Below are 14939 nucleotides of genomic sequence, written 5' to 3'. Positions count from 1 at the left end.
GGTGCCTTAAACAACAGAAATTAATTTTCTCAAAATTCTGAAAGCTAGAGGTCCAGGATCAAGGTGGTTTCTTCTAAGCCCTCTCCCATTAGCTTGTAGATGGCTTCCTTCTCCCTTTCTTTTCACATGGTCTTTCCTTTGTATCCATCTGTGTCCAAATTTCCTTTAAGTACATTAGACATATTGGATTGGGGCCTACCTTAACGATCTTATTTTAACTTAATTACCTCTTTAAAGATACTATCTCCAAATAAAGTCACATTATGAAGCATTGGGGGTTCAGACCTCAACATACAAATATTTGGGGGACACAATTCAGCCAGTAACGACCAGTAAGTAAAATATCATTTTCAACTGAGAAGGATAAATGATAGTGCTATGGGAGTTACATAAAAGATGATAAAACCAGAGCCTGGAGTATTCCAGGGAAGCTTCCTAGAGGCAGCGTGTCTAGTACTGGATCTTAAAGAAATCTTAGAGTCATGACAGTTTGACTGGGCTGTTGGCAGGGGATGGGTATCCAAGAAGCTCAGTGTGAGTGAAGGCTAAGAGGTGAGAAAGTGAGGAGACCATTGTAGAATTATTAGACTATCAGCCTTGGGAGGAAGTTGAAAGGCTAACCTGGCTAAGCTCTCATTTGATTCAAGGATCCCTTGTCAAAGGACCTTCTGCTCATATCCCTCCCAGGACTGGGTGCTCATCAAAGCAGCTGCTTAGATCTTTGGCCAGCTCTGGCCAAAACAATGGTTTGGATGAAGTGGGGAGAATCTGCTAGGGCATAGAGGACAATAAGGTTGTATGTGTAGCATGCCAGTGATGTCTTTGTACAAATCACCTTCAGGAAATTCTTTATGATGTCATATTTTAATTCATTTTTGCTGAAGTTGCAACCTCTGTTTTTGTAATCCCATTCTTCCCTGACTTGCCCTATGGGTCAGGAACCTTGGATTGTTCTCTTGTTTAGCTGTGCTACCTTGGACAATGTCTTTCAATCTTTGGGTTTCAGTATTTATGTATGTAATAGGGGCTAATTAACACTCCCTATCATGTTCTTCTCACGGGTAATTGTAAGGACTACATAGAATAATCATGGGTATGATGTGACCAACAATGTCAACACTCAGCAGATGTAAAGGTGCCAGCCTGGGTTGCATTGCTCAGAGTTAGGGACATCATGAAGAGGTGGGTGGCTTATCCGTTTGCCTGTTTTGCTGACGTTCTTTTGACTCATTCTCAGCAAAACAGGCAAATGGAAAATTCATCCAACAAGCTACCTTTCATATACCTCAGGATGTGAAGGAGAATCCTGGAATGGTGTGTTTATATATGTGTGTGCACCTGGGTTTCCGAGCTCTTGCCTGTGCGCATGCACTTGTGCTAGCAAAAAAGAAGCTTGGAAAACTGCAGAGGGTAAAGTTGAGGCTTTGTCTTTTTTATGTGACCTTAGATATGTCCCTTCCATTTTCTAAACCTCCATTTATCTGTGAAATGAAGATACTAATGCCTGTGTTCACAGGGTTGTTCTGAGAAAATGAAAGTAATGAGGATGAAAGCCCCCAAGGAGTACACAATAGGAGAGAAGATCCGAGGGGAGTAGGCAGAGGGCGGGCTGGGGGAAGGGAGGCAAGAGAGTATTGGCACGGCTCCACGAGGGCAGGATCTTATTATTCAGGAAGATGGCCCAACACCTCTGGCAACTTTGGAGAGGACTTTTCGCTGACTCGACACAATTGGCACAACTGGGGAACCCCGCAATAAGCAGCATCTAACTACAGCACGGGGTCGGGGGCAAGAAGAGGTGGCAGCTGCCTTCTCTGGGTGGAGGTCATTTACCCCCATCCTCTCCCTGCACCCCGCCTCCCAGTTCTGAAGCCTTGGCAGGGGACAAAGGCAGTCGGTTGGGACCCTCCTCCTACGCTTTTCCCAGCAAAGCACCCCTGGAGCTGCAGGGCGGAGAGGCAGAGCTTGCCAGCGGGGATGGAACAACCTGACTAAAGGGGAGGTCCGGGGCGGAGGGGATTGGGCTGTAAGACTGTGGAGGAGGGGAGGCGGAGGGGGCGCTTGGGCTTTCACTGGATCCAGCCCTGCCAGCCCAGCCAGCCAGCCTGAGACAACCCGCGCCAGCCACCCAGGCCTCAGCGAAGCCGGACTAAGCAGGCACCATGCAGTGGATTAGGGGCGGATCAGGAATGGTGAGTGCATATAACCCTGGCTAACCCTGTCTGAACCTCAGTTCCCTAGCCCCACCCCCAGCTCCTTCACCAGCCGCCCTGCCGGGAGCCCCCTGGCTTCTGCCCACCACCCTCTCCGCCGTCCTTGAAACACTAGCTAGCTTGCTGTGGCCATTTTAGGAGCCCTTGCTCACTCGCCTGCTGAAGAAAGACCCCTCCCATCCGCTCCGTATTTTTATCCATTCCTTCCTGCCCCCGCATTGGAGTGGGATAAGATTGGGGGTCACCTGGAAGACCAATGAGGCAAGGGGGGCTGGCAGAGGGTCTCTCTGAGAACAGTGGGACTCGAGGGAGGCCGGTGATCTGGTATGGGTTTGAGAGGGAGAAGGTAGTCAAAAAGCCTGGGATTGTAAGAAGGCAGTATGGGAGAGCTTCATGGTCCTCCAAACAGGCTGCATGTACCCCTCACCCTGGCCAGTCTCAGAGCTTGAGGGCCAGGGAGTGACTTTCAGGGAAACTGCATAGGGGAGCCCTGGAGTCCTTGCTTGCATGGGCTGGGGTCATCCTATACACACCTGGGGTTTTGTACAGGACAGAAAACTGCAGAAACCTCCATCCTGGAAATGGGTCTGAGCCTCATTCAGTTAGGAGAACTCTTCCTTACCCCCACCTTCATCCAAAGAGTATGTGCGTGTGTGTGTGTGTGTGTGTGTGTGGTGTGTGTGTGTATGTGTTTAGTATTATCTTCCCATAGTTCATTGTATGTTATGGTGTTCGCTTCTTCATCTGGAGACCTTGGAATGACTTCCCTTGGAGAGGGGAAGTGGTGGTTGCATTTTGATGCCTCTCTGACTCAGCCAAGGGTAGCTCAAGTCTGGTCAGGGACTCTGGGGAATAAGAGCCATGGGCAAGAGGGTCTTGGAGGGCATGTGGGTTGGGTTAGCAGGTGCTGATGGCAATCCTAGCCCACACTTCTGCACTACCAGCCACAACCCGAAGCTGAAGCAAAGTAGCCTGAAGCAGCTGGGGAAAAACTGATATTTAACAATTTTTTTGCTCCTGCTCTGGAAGGGAAGAGGCAATTTGATAGTTCTGTATTCAGAGAAGCTGTCCTCCTTTCTTCACGGTTTCCTTAGAATTTTGTTTCAGTGGTTTTTAAAGGCTTCCAGTGTATAATCCTATATATCAGGGCTTAAGAGATTCTTCTCAGACACCCCTCCTTCCCTAGAGTCCCATCAAAGGTGTTTCAAGTGTTTGTAGAATCAGAAAAGGTTAGAGCAGGAAAAGACCTTCAAGTTCTTGTCATCCATCCAGGAAAGCTGAAACCCAGAGAATGGGAGAGACTTGCCCAGGGCCACACAGCTCCATGAAGGAAAAGCTGAGTCTAGCACAGGAGTCTTCTATCTCTTTGTCATTGTCCCTCCCCACTGCTCCACAGAATCCTCTGTTCAAATGGTGCTGAAAGAGACAGAAAGGAATAAACAGTTATGATATTGAGAAAGAACTTTCTTCAGGATGAACTAATGCCATGAAATTTGCCTGAAAAAAACAAACATGCCAGCCCTGGATTTTTGGTAGCTCAGTCTGGGTGAGACCTCCCTCCTCTTCTAAATATATTTTAGTATAGGGGTGAAGATTGACAACAGATTAAATTAATTGAGAGATCTGAAGTTTTTCCAGTTGTGAAAGAAAAGAGGAAGTAACAGATACCTTGTGGAGACTATGGAATTAAAGATTGATTGATGGGGAAGTATTATAATATTTTTAGGGGACTGAAGTGGTGAATATTATATGATGAAATCATTTTTTAATGATTTGCCAGAGTTCAAGAAACTGTATTCTAGCCTAGAGGCAGGAAGCCTCTAGTTTTGGCCCTGCTACTGTTTTGGTATGAATGTTTGGGGCCTCAGTTTTCTTACCTGTTAAATGGGGCTATTAATGATTCACCAAAATTCCTTCCAGGTCTGAGATTCTCAGATTCCTAGAAGTAAATGTTGGATAAAATGTGACTAATGGCTTATTATGAAAAAAAAAAAAAAAAATAGGGAGTATTTGTTTAACCACCATTTTATAATGTGGCCAGTCAAAAGGTCTTTATTCCATGTTCTTTCATTTGCAAAGTGTTCGGAATTTATATTAAGCCTTTTATAACAGCGAGATTTATTTTTAGAACATTTGACTATTGTTACTGTACTTCATGTAAATGAAGATTCTTGAACATAAAACATCAGTAGGGATTTTACAGAATAAAATCTGTCTCAGTAGAAAGTTAAAAAACTGTGAGTTCACTTCTGATGGTAAATTCTTTAGTATATTTATTCATAACTTCTGTTTGTAACGCAGTTTCCCAGAGTGGAGAGAACACTGGTCTCAGAGTCAAAAGTTTGAGGTTGAAGTCCTGGATTTTACACTTCTCAGCTCTGAAATACTTGCCAATTGCCAAACTTCTTTCATCCTCAGTATTCTCATCCATGAAATGGGTGTAAAATACCTTATTTTGCAGGTACTATTGAGGGTGTTAATTCATTCAAAAATACAGAGTATCTACTATGAGTTGGCACTGATCTAGGTTCTGGGGAGACAGCACTGAACAAAAACAAATTCCCAATTCTCATAAATCTTACATTCTGGGGGCTGGGTGTTCACTAAACAACTACACAAATTAATATACAGTATGCCAGGAGGTGCTAAGTGCTAAGAAGTAAAAGAAAACCTGGTAAGAGGATAAAAAGAAGTAGGGGGCAGAATGATATATTAGACAGATGACTCACAGCCTCTCTGATTAAGAGACATTTGAGCAGAGATGTGAAGGAAATGGAGGAACAAGCTCTGTGCAGATATTTAAGAGAAGCGGTTTCTAAGCATAAGAAACACACACAGAGAGAGAGAGAGCTCACAGCTGGTTTGTTTAAGGAACAGCAAGGAAACCAATGTCCCAGGGACATTTAATCTGAGTGAAATTGGTAGCTTCTGGAAGGTAAGGAATATAATCTGACTTAAAATTTAACAGAATAAATTGTAGTGGGGCAAAGGAAAAAGGTGTAAGGAGGCTCTTACAATAGTCCAGGTTAGAGGTAATGGTGGCTTAGATGAGGGTGAAAGTGCTATAGTCAGCTTCATTTGTAAATAATTTGTGTCTCTCCTTCCTGAGCACCCACTTGATTCTCAGATGGCTGAGTGTGGGGCTATAATGAACGAAGAATGGGTGTATGCATTCAGGGACATTTTACATCTAAGTCAATGATCAAATGATATTCTTTGGGCTCTTGGCCTCTGATGGGGCTGATAGAGGGTTGGTTCTATGTGGATTACCAGTGAGCCAGTTCTTTGCTTTCTTGGATTCTGGACAATAAGATTAATTGCATTATTACTACTTTAGAGATGTGGTATACTTACATACGTGATATCCGGAATAAATCATTTTTAATACTCCCTAATCTATATGACAAAATTGTTTTCAGTAATAATCATGTAGTAATTAGACTAATAATTGTTTTGTTGTTTTATTTTTAATTTTTAATTAGCAATGAAAAAGAGGAATAAACTTCAATTTGAAAGATATTTAGATTCAGTAACATCTCGCATATAACCTAAAATGTACACTTACTGAACAAAAATAGTACACATTGCAGTTGTATTGTTTTTGCTATTTTACAGTTTAAGCACAAATAAAAACTCCAATTGGTCAAGTAAAATGATAGAATTGAAGTGACTTACATTCTTTTTCTTTGACTTTACAATCCCTGTGCCATCATTGTTTACTTTGAACCTACTATTTAAATGATGGAACATATAGTACCAGAGGGATTACAGACATGAAATGCACCCAAAGCTACTTTGAGTGATTCTAAAGCTTTGCAAGTGGAATGAACTGAAGGAACACATGTAAAGTCTGTGTATGGGGGCAGGCAACTGAATCAACTTCCATGTAGAATACAGTTTTATTAAAGGATGAGTAATAAAAGGTGCTGATTTAAAACTCAGTAGTAACAACAATTTTTTAGAACTTTGACCAAAAAAGGTTTTTTTCAGGGAGAAGTATTTTATTACTGACATTGCTTAAAATTGCTGGTTCATGGTGATAACAACAAAAACAGTTTGACATTTTAGTCTTTAAAAAAATCTTTATAGATAGTGCACTCCTTCATTGCCTGAACTAAGGGTTGTCAACTTCTATTGCCCCACTCTTGGTTTGCCTCTACTTTGGAGAAGCATATGAAATTATGAATTAAATTCTACGCCAAATTTCATGTGACCTTTGTAAAAGTCACAACATTGGAGTTGGTGGAAATCTCTGCATATGTAAGATGGAATGGCTAATTGGTAAGTCTAATAGTTGATTTGCTTCTGCTATGAATAACAGAAATTTATTTATATTGGCTTAAAACACACAGGTTTTATTTCACATGAAAGAAGTCAGGGGAGGAGCACCTGGCTGGCTCACTGGTAGAGCATGTGACTCTTGATCTCTGGGTCATGAGTTCAAGCCCCACATTGGCCATGGAGCTTACTTAGAAAAAAAAATGAAGTCAGGAGATAAGCATACCAGGGCCAATACGGAAGCTTCAGGAAACTTTTAGGAACTTCTCTGCTCCACCATCCCAGCATTTGGCTTTCATTGTTGAGGTTACTTACTGGTCCGAGATGGGTGTGGAATTTTCAGGACATCTATTAACATCCACTTTCTAGGCAACTGGAAGGTTCAAAACAAGAGGAAACAAATTTGGTTATGCTTTTTAAAGAAATATTTCTAGAAGTCCTATTTAATATTTCTCCTCATATCTCATTGGTCAGAACTGAGTCACATGGATGCTTCCAGTTGCAATGGAAACTTGGAAAGTAGTCATGTAAACTGGGAGGCAATGTGCACAGCCAATGATCAGGGGCAAGGTTTCTAATACAAAGGGAGAAGAGGAGAATGGACTGTGAGGAGATGACCTGCAGTCATTGTCACAGTTAATTCACATGTATGTTTGCCAATGTAAAAATGCAGAATCTCAGGATTTGAATTTGGCTTTGGATAATGAGCCATAGCCTGATGGATATGGCCAATAGTAAAAATACTGCCATCAATCTGGTGAAGGATCAATCAAGCCTTGACATACTCTAGTCCTTTCTTGCTTCCTCCCAGCGACAGAATCTTCTTGTGAGACCAAATGAACAGTTATATCCATCACAGAAATGGGGAATGCAAATTAAGAACCAGTGTTTAGGGAGGGATTGGAGAGGGGAGATGACAAGCACAGTGAGCTATGTTGAGTCTGAGATGCTTGGACAAACTCATACGGACATATCCAATAGGCAGTTGATGATCTACATATTGAGCTCAGAGGATTGGGAGGTATTAGTGACAGTTAAGTTCCGACAGTAGATGAACTACCAAGTATTTCAAAATGCAGTTCAGCCTGATAAAATGAAGGATGGGAACAAAATTTGAGCCTTTTCTTTCTTTCTTTCTTTCTTTCTTTCTTTCTTCTTTCTTTCTTTCTTTCTTTCTTTCTTTCTTTCTTTCTTTCTTTCTTCTTTTTCTTTCTTTCTTTTTGAAGTATTCTCCCAAGCCAGAGCAGGCCCAGTCCACTCTAGGATGTGGGCAGGAGTAACCGGGAATGTGGGTCTCTCACCTTTGATCTGTCAAGAGCACCTGGGTTTTTGCTTTATATGTTGTATTGTTGCTTAAGATTTTGGAAAAAGGTTTTGTTTGCCCTGTATTCCCCCCTATCTCCTACACAAAATGTTGAATACCATTCATTTTATAGATTGGGAAATTTGAGTGTCAGAGAGTGAGGGTGCTTGACTCAAGACCGTACAGCTGCTCAGTAACTGGGAAAATAATCCACATATCTCAATTCCCAGTTAAGGTGCTTTCTGCAACCCTCATTAGCAGGGGGGCAAGGGAAGGGAAGCTCACCTATTATATGCCAGGTATACTAAATGTTATCTCAGTCCTCATATTAGCCCCTACAAAATGGGTTTTAATATCCACATTTGTTAGTTAATAAGTTCATCTAAAAAATATTTGCTGAAAACCTACTATGTTACAGGCACTCTTCTAGTCATTGGGGGTACAGTGGTATGGTATAGCAGGGGAAAAACAAACAAACAAACAAAAAAACAGAAAAATGTCCCTGCCTCTCAGAGTTCATAGCCTGGTCCAGCTTAGAAACAGGGATAGAGAATTTAAGTATCTTGCTCAAGGTTAAATAAAGGGAAGCATCAGATTTCAAATCAAGATCTGATTAAAAAAGTCTTACTCTTTCCACAACCCACCCACCTAGCTACAACCTATTCACACACCCCCATCCCTCTATACATCCCTCATCCCCTCATTGATTTACTCACCCATGCACACATCCAATTATTGGTCCATCCATCTATTCACACATTTATCCAATGTATTTATTGATTGTTTATAAACTGCTAGGTGCTGGTGATACAGCAGAGTTCTCTAGCTTTCATCACTCTGTTGAAACACTCTGTTGTGTTAGCAACATAGTGGAATGTTTAGGAGTACAGACCCTGGAACCTGATTCCCTGCATTCAAATACTTGCTCTGGCTGCTTATTGTTTGTGTGGTCTTAGGCAGCTTACTTAACTCCTCAGGCCCCTTATTTTTAAAGTTGGAAAGATGGTAGTAACTACCCATTTGATAGTGTTGTGAAGGTTAAATGAGTGAATGCATGTAAGGTACTGTGAACAATGCCTGGAGCAGAGTAAAGCTGTAAAAAGGTTTATTTTTTTTATTTTTATATTCCCTTCAGAGCCAGAGCCCATCCCAGTTGGCTCAGAACCACAACTTCATTTGATTACAATCGTCAACTAATTATATTACATTCCTCAGGGTCCTTTCTAGCTAATCTGAAAAAGAAATTTATGTCAATACTTAATAACATCTCAATATGTTCCCTCCCCCATGTAATAGGGGCATGACAAAATTTATTTATCCTGAATAGGTAATATATGCACTTGGTGCAAAATTTAAAGAGCAGAGAAGGGATTGAGGTAAAAATTAAGTCTTCATAAGTCTTTCTCCTTCCCCTGGTTCTTAGTCACGTCGTCTAGAGATAACCACTGTTATAAGTTTCTTAAGTGTTTGTATGTCTATATTCCATGCCTTTACAAGATTTTACTTATGTACACACACACACACACACACACACACACACACAGACACTTTCTTCTCTTCATACAGTTAGTAGCATATTCAACAGTCTGTGCTTGACTCTTTTTTTCAATTAACAATATTCTTGAAGATTATCTCATATCAGTACATGCAGATATGCCTCCTTTTGTATGGCTACACAGGATTCTATTGGGTCCTTTACTGATGGCCAATTAGTTTGTCTCCAGTCATTTGCCTGATAAACAATGCTGCAATGGATTTTAACAGGTCATTTAAGAAAATGGATGTTTATCAAGCAGCTACTCTTTCCAGGGCACTATATCAGGCTGAGGTATGGGATAGTCAAGACAAGATGTGGTTTATGCCTTCAGGAGCTTATAATTCAGTAGGGGAGCCATAAGTCAGCCTGGGTGAAATGCTATAAGAAGTACAAAGATGGTGATGTGGGAGTAGAGGGGAGTAGGAACATGGTTGAGGGGATTCAAAGGATTAGGCAGGGATTTCTAGAATAGAAAGTATTTAAGGTGTACTGTCAAGCCTTTCAAATGACAGAGTTGGCTTGATGTGGAGAATAGGCATAGTTAGTGAGGCAAGAAATGTTCCCAGCACAGGGAACAACATTAGGCAAAGAACGGAGGCATGAAAGGAATCATATATTCTGGAAATAAACTATGAGTGCTGTGGTGTGGTTGGATCCAGTAATTATTGCCAGATGAACTGGGGCCACATCAAGAAAGACCTTAAATGCCAGGCTTAGAAGCTTTGCCTTGTTAGGTAGGGCAATGACATGATAAGACTGAGTGGTGGAGGGTCCCTTTTGTGGCACAGATGGAGAGGGTAAGAGCATGGGAAAGGTTGCATTTGATACCTGGAGGCAACACACACACACACACACACACACACACACACACACGATGTCCCAGCTTAAGCCATCAGGCAGGAGGAGTTCCCTCTTACTCAGCCTTTTTGTTTTATTTAGGTCTTCAATTGATTCAAAAGAACCCACCCACATTGGAGAGGACACTCTGCTTTACTTAATCTATGGATTCAAATGTTAATTTCATCCAGAAACACCCTCACAGAAACACCCAGAATAATGTTTGACCAAATGTTTGGGCACCCTGTGGCCCAGTCAAGTTGACACATAAAATTAACCATTACATAGCCTCATTTATCTTCTGAGTCTGCTATGAGAATCACATGAGTGAGTAGACAGGAAAGGGCTATATTAACTCTGCTATTCTCTATCCATAAAGGGATTAATTATTATTCCTGACAGGATATAGGGTTATACACTTGGATGGGCAGAATATGATCTCTTCTACCCTGAATTCAGACCTCAAAAGAACAGACCTAACTTTTCTCTGAGCATGAAGAGATGGAATAAGAATTTCATTCACAAGGAACAAATTCTCCCACCCAAGCCCAAGGCTTCCTGAACTCTCTGTTTGAGAAGCGACTGAGAAAGGCTCCCAAACACATTACATAATGAAAAGAGCTTCTTAGGAGCCCACCGTTTTGAAGTTTTTTCATCATGCTATTTTTGGTGTGTGTGTGTGTGTGTGTGTGTGTGTGTGTTAGAGCATGACTAGTTGTGCAAGTGATTAAGCTGGTCAGTAATGGAAACCAGACAGTGGTGTTGGTGGTAGGGGGAACAAATGCATTCAGCTAGGTCTGAGATGCCTTACCGTCATGAAGAAACATTATGTCGAAGGACCTTCCTGGTATACCCAGGGAAGTGACATTAAGTTGAGTCAGCTGTGTAGAAATTTGGGGAAAGATCCTAACAACTTTGGATTACAATAAAGAATAAATAAAGAAAAAAAAGAATAAAGAAAGAGACAGTGAGGTTTTTGAGGAGTTTAGGGGAGGCAGCAGGAATAGCATGTGCATAGTTCTTGAGGTTGAAATAGTTTGTTATGTTTGAGGGATAGAAAGAAGGCCAGTGTGACTGGAGCACAGGGAGAGAAGGGCAAGTGGCATGATAGGAAGACAGAGAGTCAGGGAGGGACCAGCTCACACAGGGCCTTGAAGGCTTAGGGAGTTTGTAGGCCCAGGGAGGGTGTGCATCAACTATCCTCAAAAGCAGTATGATTCAGTGGTTAATAGCACACACTCTGGAACTAGACTGCTCAGGTTCAATTCTGACTCTGCTGCTTCCTAGTTTTGTGATCATAAGCATGTTGCCTAAACTTTCTGTGGCTCAGTTTTGCCCTTTCAAAAATGGGGATAATAATGGTACTACCCATAGTGTTATTGTGAGGATTGAGTTAATATGCTCACAGTGTACATGACAGTGCTGGACACTGGCAAGTGCTATTCATTCTAAGTACAACAGGAATCATTTGAAGCAGTGGAATGATGGGGTTGGCTTATTAATCTGAGAATTTGACTTTAACAAGAATCTATAGAGAATGGATTGAGGAGGATGAAAGTGGAGATGGCAAGCCCAATTAAGAGGCTGCTGCAGAGATGAAGTCAGTGAGGTTGGGGAGAAGAGGGAATATTTAACATCAATTTTGGAGATGGATTCAATGCTTATTGCTGCTGGATTGATTGAAAGAGATGCAGAACAGGGCAGAAACAAGGAAGATGATCCTTATGTTTCTGGCTCTGCTACTGACTAGCTGTGTAATTGTGGGCAAGGGATTTAACCATTCTAATCTTCAGTTTCCTATGTATTAAAGTTCTCCAGAGAAACAGTAGCAACAGGGTGTGTGGGTATGTACATCTGTAGAGAGAGATGGAGAGAGATTTTAAGGCATTTGTTTATGTGAATATAGAGGTGAAAGTCCAAAATATGCAGGGTAGGCCAGCAATCTGAGAAGAGTTGCAGTCTGAGTCCAAAGGCAGTCTGCTGGCAGAATCCCTTCTTGCTCAGGGGAGGTCAATCTTTGTTCTATTAAAACCTTCAATCTATTAGATTAGCCCCACCCACATTATGGAATATAATCTGCTTTATTCAAAATCCACTGATTTAAGTGTTAATTTCATCAAAAAATACCTTCACAGAAATATTCAGATTAATGTTTGACCAAATATTTAGGCATGGTGGTCCAGTCAGTTTAACACATAAAATTAACCACCATACCTTATCTGTGAAACTTCAATAATAGTATACCTGGTTATTGGTATTATTATGAGGATGAAATTACTTAATATATGTAAAGCACTTGGTATGGTCTTTCACATAGCAAGCGTTCAATTAATGATAGCCTTTATTATTTTAATACAATAATAATTCCTCACATTTGTTTGGTGTTTTGCATCTTAAAATCACCTTCACACACATGAATTCATGTAAATCTCACAACAGTGTTTGTACTTTAAAGTTGGGGAAACTAAATCTGGGAGAGATGAAAAATCTTCTCCACACATGTATTGCCAAATGGAGCCTGATGAGAAATAGGCCTATTCAGAATTTGGGAGGTAGCAGCAGGGAGCCTTGAATAGGTAGAATCTCCATTTAGTATGCCCCCTACCTTATTCTACTATAAACAATTCTTCACATTTTAAACACTTTTTTACTCCATAAAGCACTTTCAAATCATTTATTTCATCATTTCTTTGGTAGGTATTATTTGTTTCTCCTGTTTATAGATGTGGAAACTGAGGGTTAAAGAGTATATGATTTGCCTAAAGTTAGGGGCAGAGATAGTATTCAAACCCTAAATTATAGTATTTGTTAGTATTTATTGAGAATTATTGTGTGCCAGCATTGTTCTAATTGCTTTGCTTGTATTGATTCTTTAAACCCTCATCAACAACTGTATGAATCTGTTTCACATATGAGGAAACTAGGGTAGTGAGAGTATGAGGCTTGCTCCAAGTGAAGGGCATTATACCATTCTCCTCATTTTTAAGATGAGAAAAGTGAGGCGCAGAGACATTAAATAGAGAGAGAGCAGAAAGATGACAGCAGAGTAGGGTGACCCTATGCTTGCTTCATCCCACAAATATAATTAGATAACAATCAAATAATTGTAAATACCCCAGAAAATGACCAGAAGACTGGCAGAACAAACTCCACAACTAAAGGTAGAGAATAGGCCACATTGAAGAAGGCAGGAAGTGCAGAGACACAGTTTGGGAGAGAAACAGATAATGGCTGCTGCAGTGGGAAGGGAGCTACAGTTGTAGAAAAGGGCAAGAAACAGACTAGCACACGGGGGAGGACATGGATGATGATTCCCCATAGCAATTGGCTTGGAAAGTGAAAGGGACTGGATTCATGAGTTCTTGCAACCAGCCAGGCTTAAAACCTGGAGTTCTAAAGGTTAGTGGCTCAGGGAGAGCCCAGAGGGCATTGGGGCTGTTCTAGGAGTGAAAGCAGTACAAACAGCCCTGGGACAAACAGCCTGGAAACAGCAATTTGAAGAGTGCCTGGGGGCACACAGTGGGAAGGTTATTTGCTCATCTTGGAGTGTGCCCTACAGAACCAGCATTCACATACAGACCCCTCTGAGAAGAAAGGAACTGGCCTGTGCCACATCCCTCCCCTGCCCCTTAGCAGGTACAAGGCCAACTGTGGAAAACAGCACAGCAGCACTGACACTGACTACCTTACTTGCTTACATCAAGCCCTGCCCCCATACATTGATGGAACTGCTCTTCCCAGTCACACTTGCAGGGGTACCCTCCCCCAGAAGACAAGCCCCAAACCCTGCTTACACTGAAACTCCTGATGTGAGAGTTTTGTGGAGCCATGGTTCTTGTAGTGTTGGCAACAGGTCTCATTTCACAAGCAGACAAGAGCACATCTAGGAAAAAAAACTCACCACATTCAGGCCATGGGCCAAACACTGCCCATGACAGGCAAAGAGAGTTTCTTCAGACAACTGGCCTGAAGGATAAAGTGGCTAGGATACAACAGTAGAACACATGCAGCACAAATTGGAGACACTCCCCAGAGCACAAGGCCCTGGGGAACAAGGGACACTACACTTCAGGACACTATAAGACCTCTTGTTCATAAGACCATTACACTTAAGAAGGGACTTAGCTGCCTTTCCTAACAGAGAGAGATAGACAAAATGAAAAGACAGAGGCATTTGTCCCAAATGAAAGAACAGGACAAGGCCATGGCCAGAGATCTAAATGAAACAGATATAAGTTACATGCTTGATAGAAATTAAAGTAATGATGACAAAGATATTGGACTTGAGAAAACAGTGGAAAGTATCAATGAGACACTTAACATAAGGAAAAACATAGCAGAGATAAAGGTCTAAATAAACAAAATGAGAAACACCCTTGATGGAATAAATAGCAGGATGGAAGAAGCATAGGGACAAATTAATGACCTAGAAGATAAAGTAATGGGAAGTAATCAAGCTGAAAAAAAGAGAGAAAAAAGAATTATGCAAAACAAGAATAGACTTAGGGAACTCAGTGACTCCATCAAACTTAATAACATTCATTATAGGAGTCTCAGTAGAAGAAGAGAGAGAAAAAGGGAAAGAAAATTTATTTTATTAGGTATTTAATACCCAAAAACTTCCCTAATCTGGGGAAGGAAACAGATATCCAGATCCAAGAGGCACAGAGAACCTCCAAAAAAATTACAAAAAATCCATAACAAGCCATATTATACTTAAAATGGAAAAATATAGTGATAAAGAAAAAATTAAAGCAGCAAGACAAAAGAA

General features: G+C 41.3%; 1 protein-coding gene across 4 annotated transcripts in view; it reads left to right on the top strand.

Annotated features, from left to right (window-relative positions):
* Positions 1-1648: 1648 nt before the first annotated feature.
* Positions 1649-14939, top strand: part of ARHGEF9 (Cdc42 guanine nucleotide exchange factor 9) — a 202132-nt gene continuing 188841 nt past the window's right edge. Inside the window, exon 1 of one of the 4 annotated variants that reach the window (XM_045470629.1) lies at positions 1649-2192. In XM_045470629.1, the coding sequence (XP_045326585.1) occupies positions 2163-2192 (30 nt within the window). In that variant the 5' untranslated portion in view covers positions 1649-2162. The remainder of the gene's footprint in view (positions 2193-14939) is intronic. The other 3 variants (XM_045470631.1, XM_045470624.1, XM_045470630.1) reach the window with 3 other exon arrangements.

The sequence above is a fragment of the Leopardus geoffroyi genome, chromosome X (genome assembly GCF_018350155.1).
Source record: "Leopardus geoffroyi isolate Oge1 chromosome X, O.geoffroyi_Oge1_pat1.0, whole genome shotgun sequence".
In the NCBI taxonomy this organism is placed as follows: domain Eukaryota; kingdom Metazoa; phylum Chordata; class Mammalia; order Carnivora; family Felidae; genus Leopardus; species Leopardus geoffroyi.
Note: the sequence above shows the minus strand (reverse complement) of the source record. Positions and strands in the feature narration are given on the sequence as shown.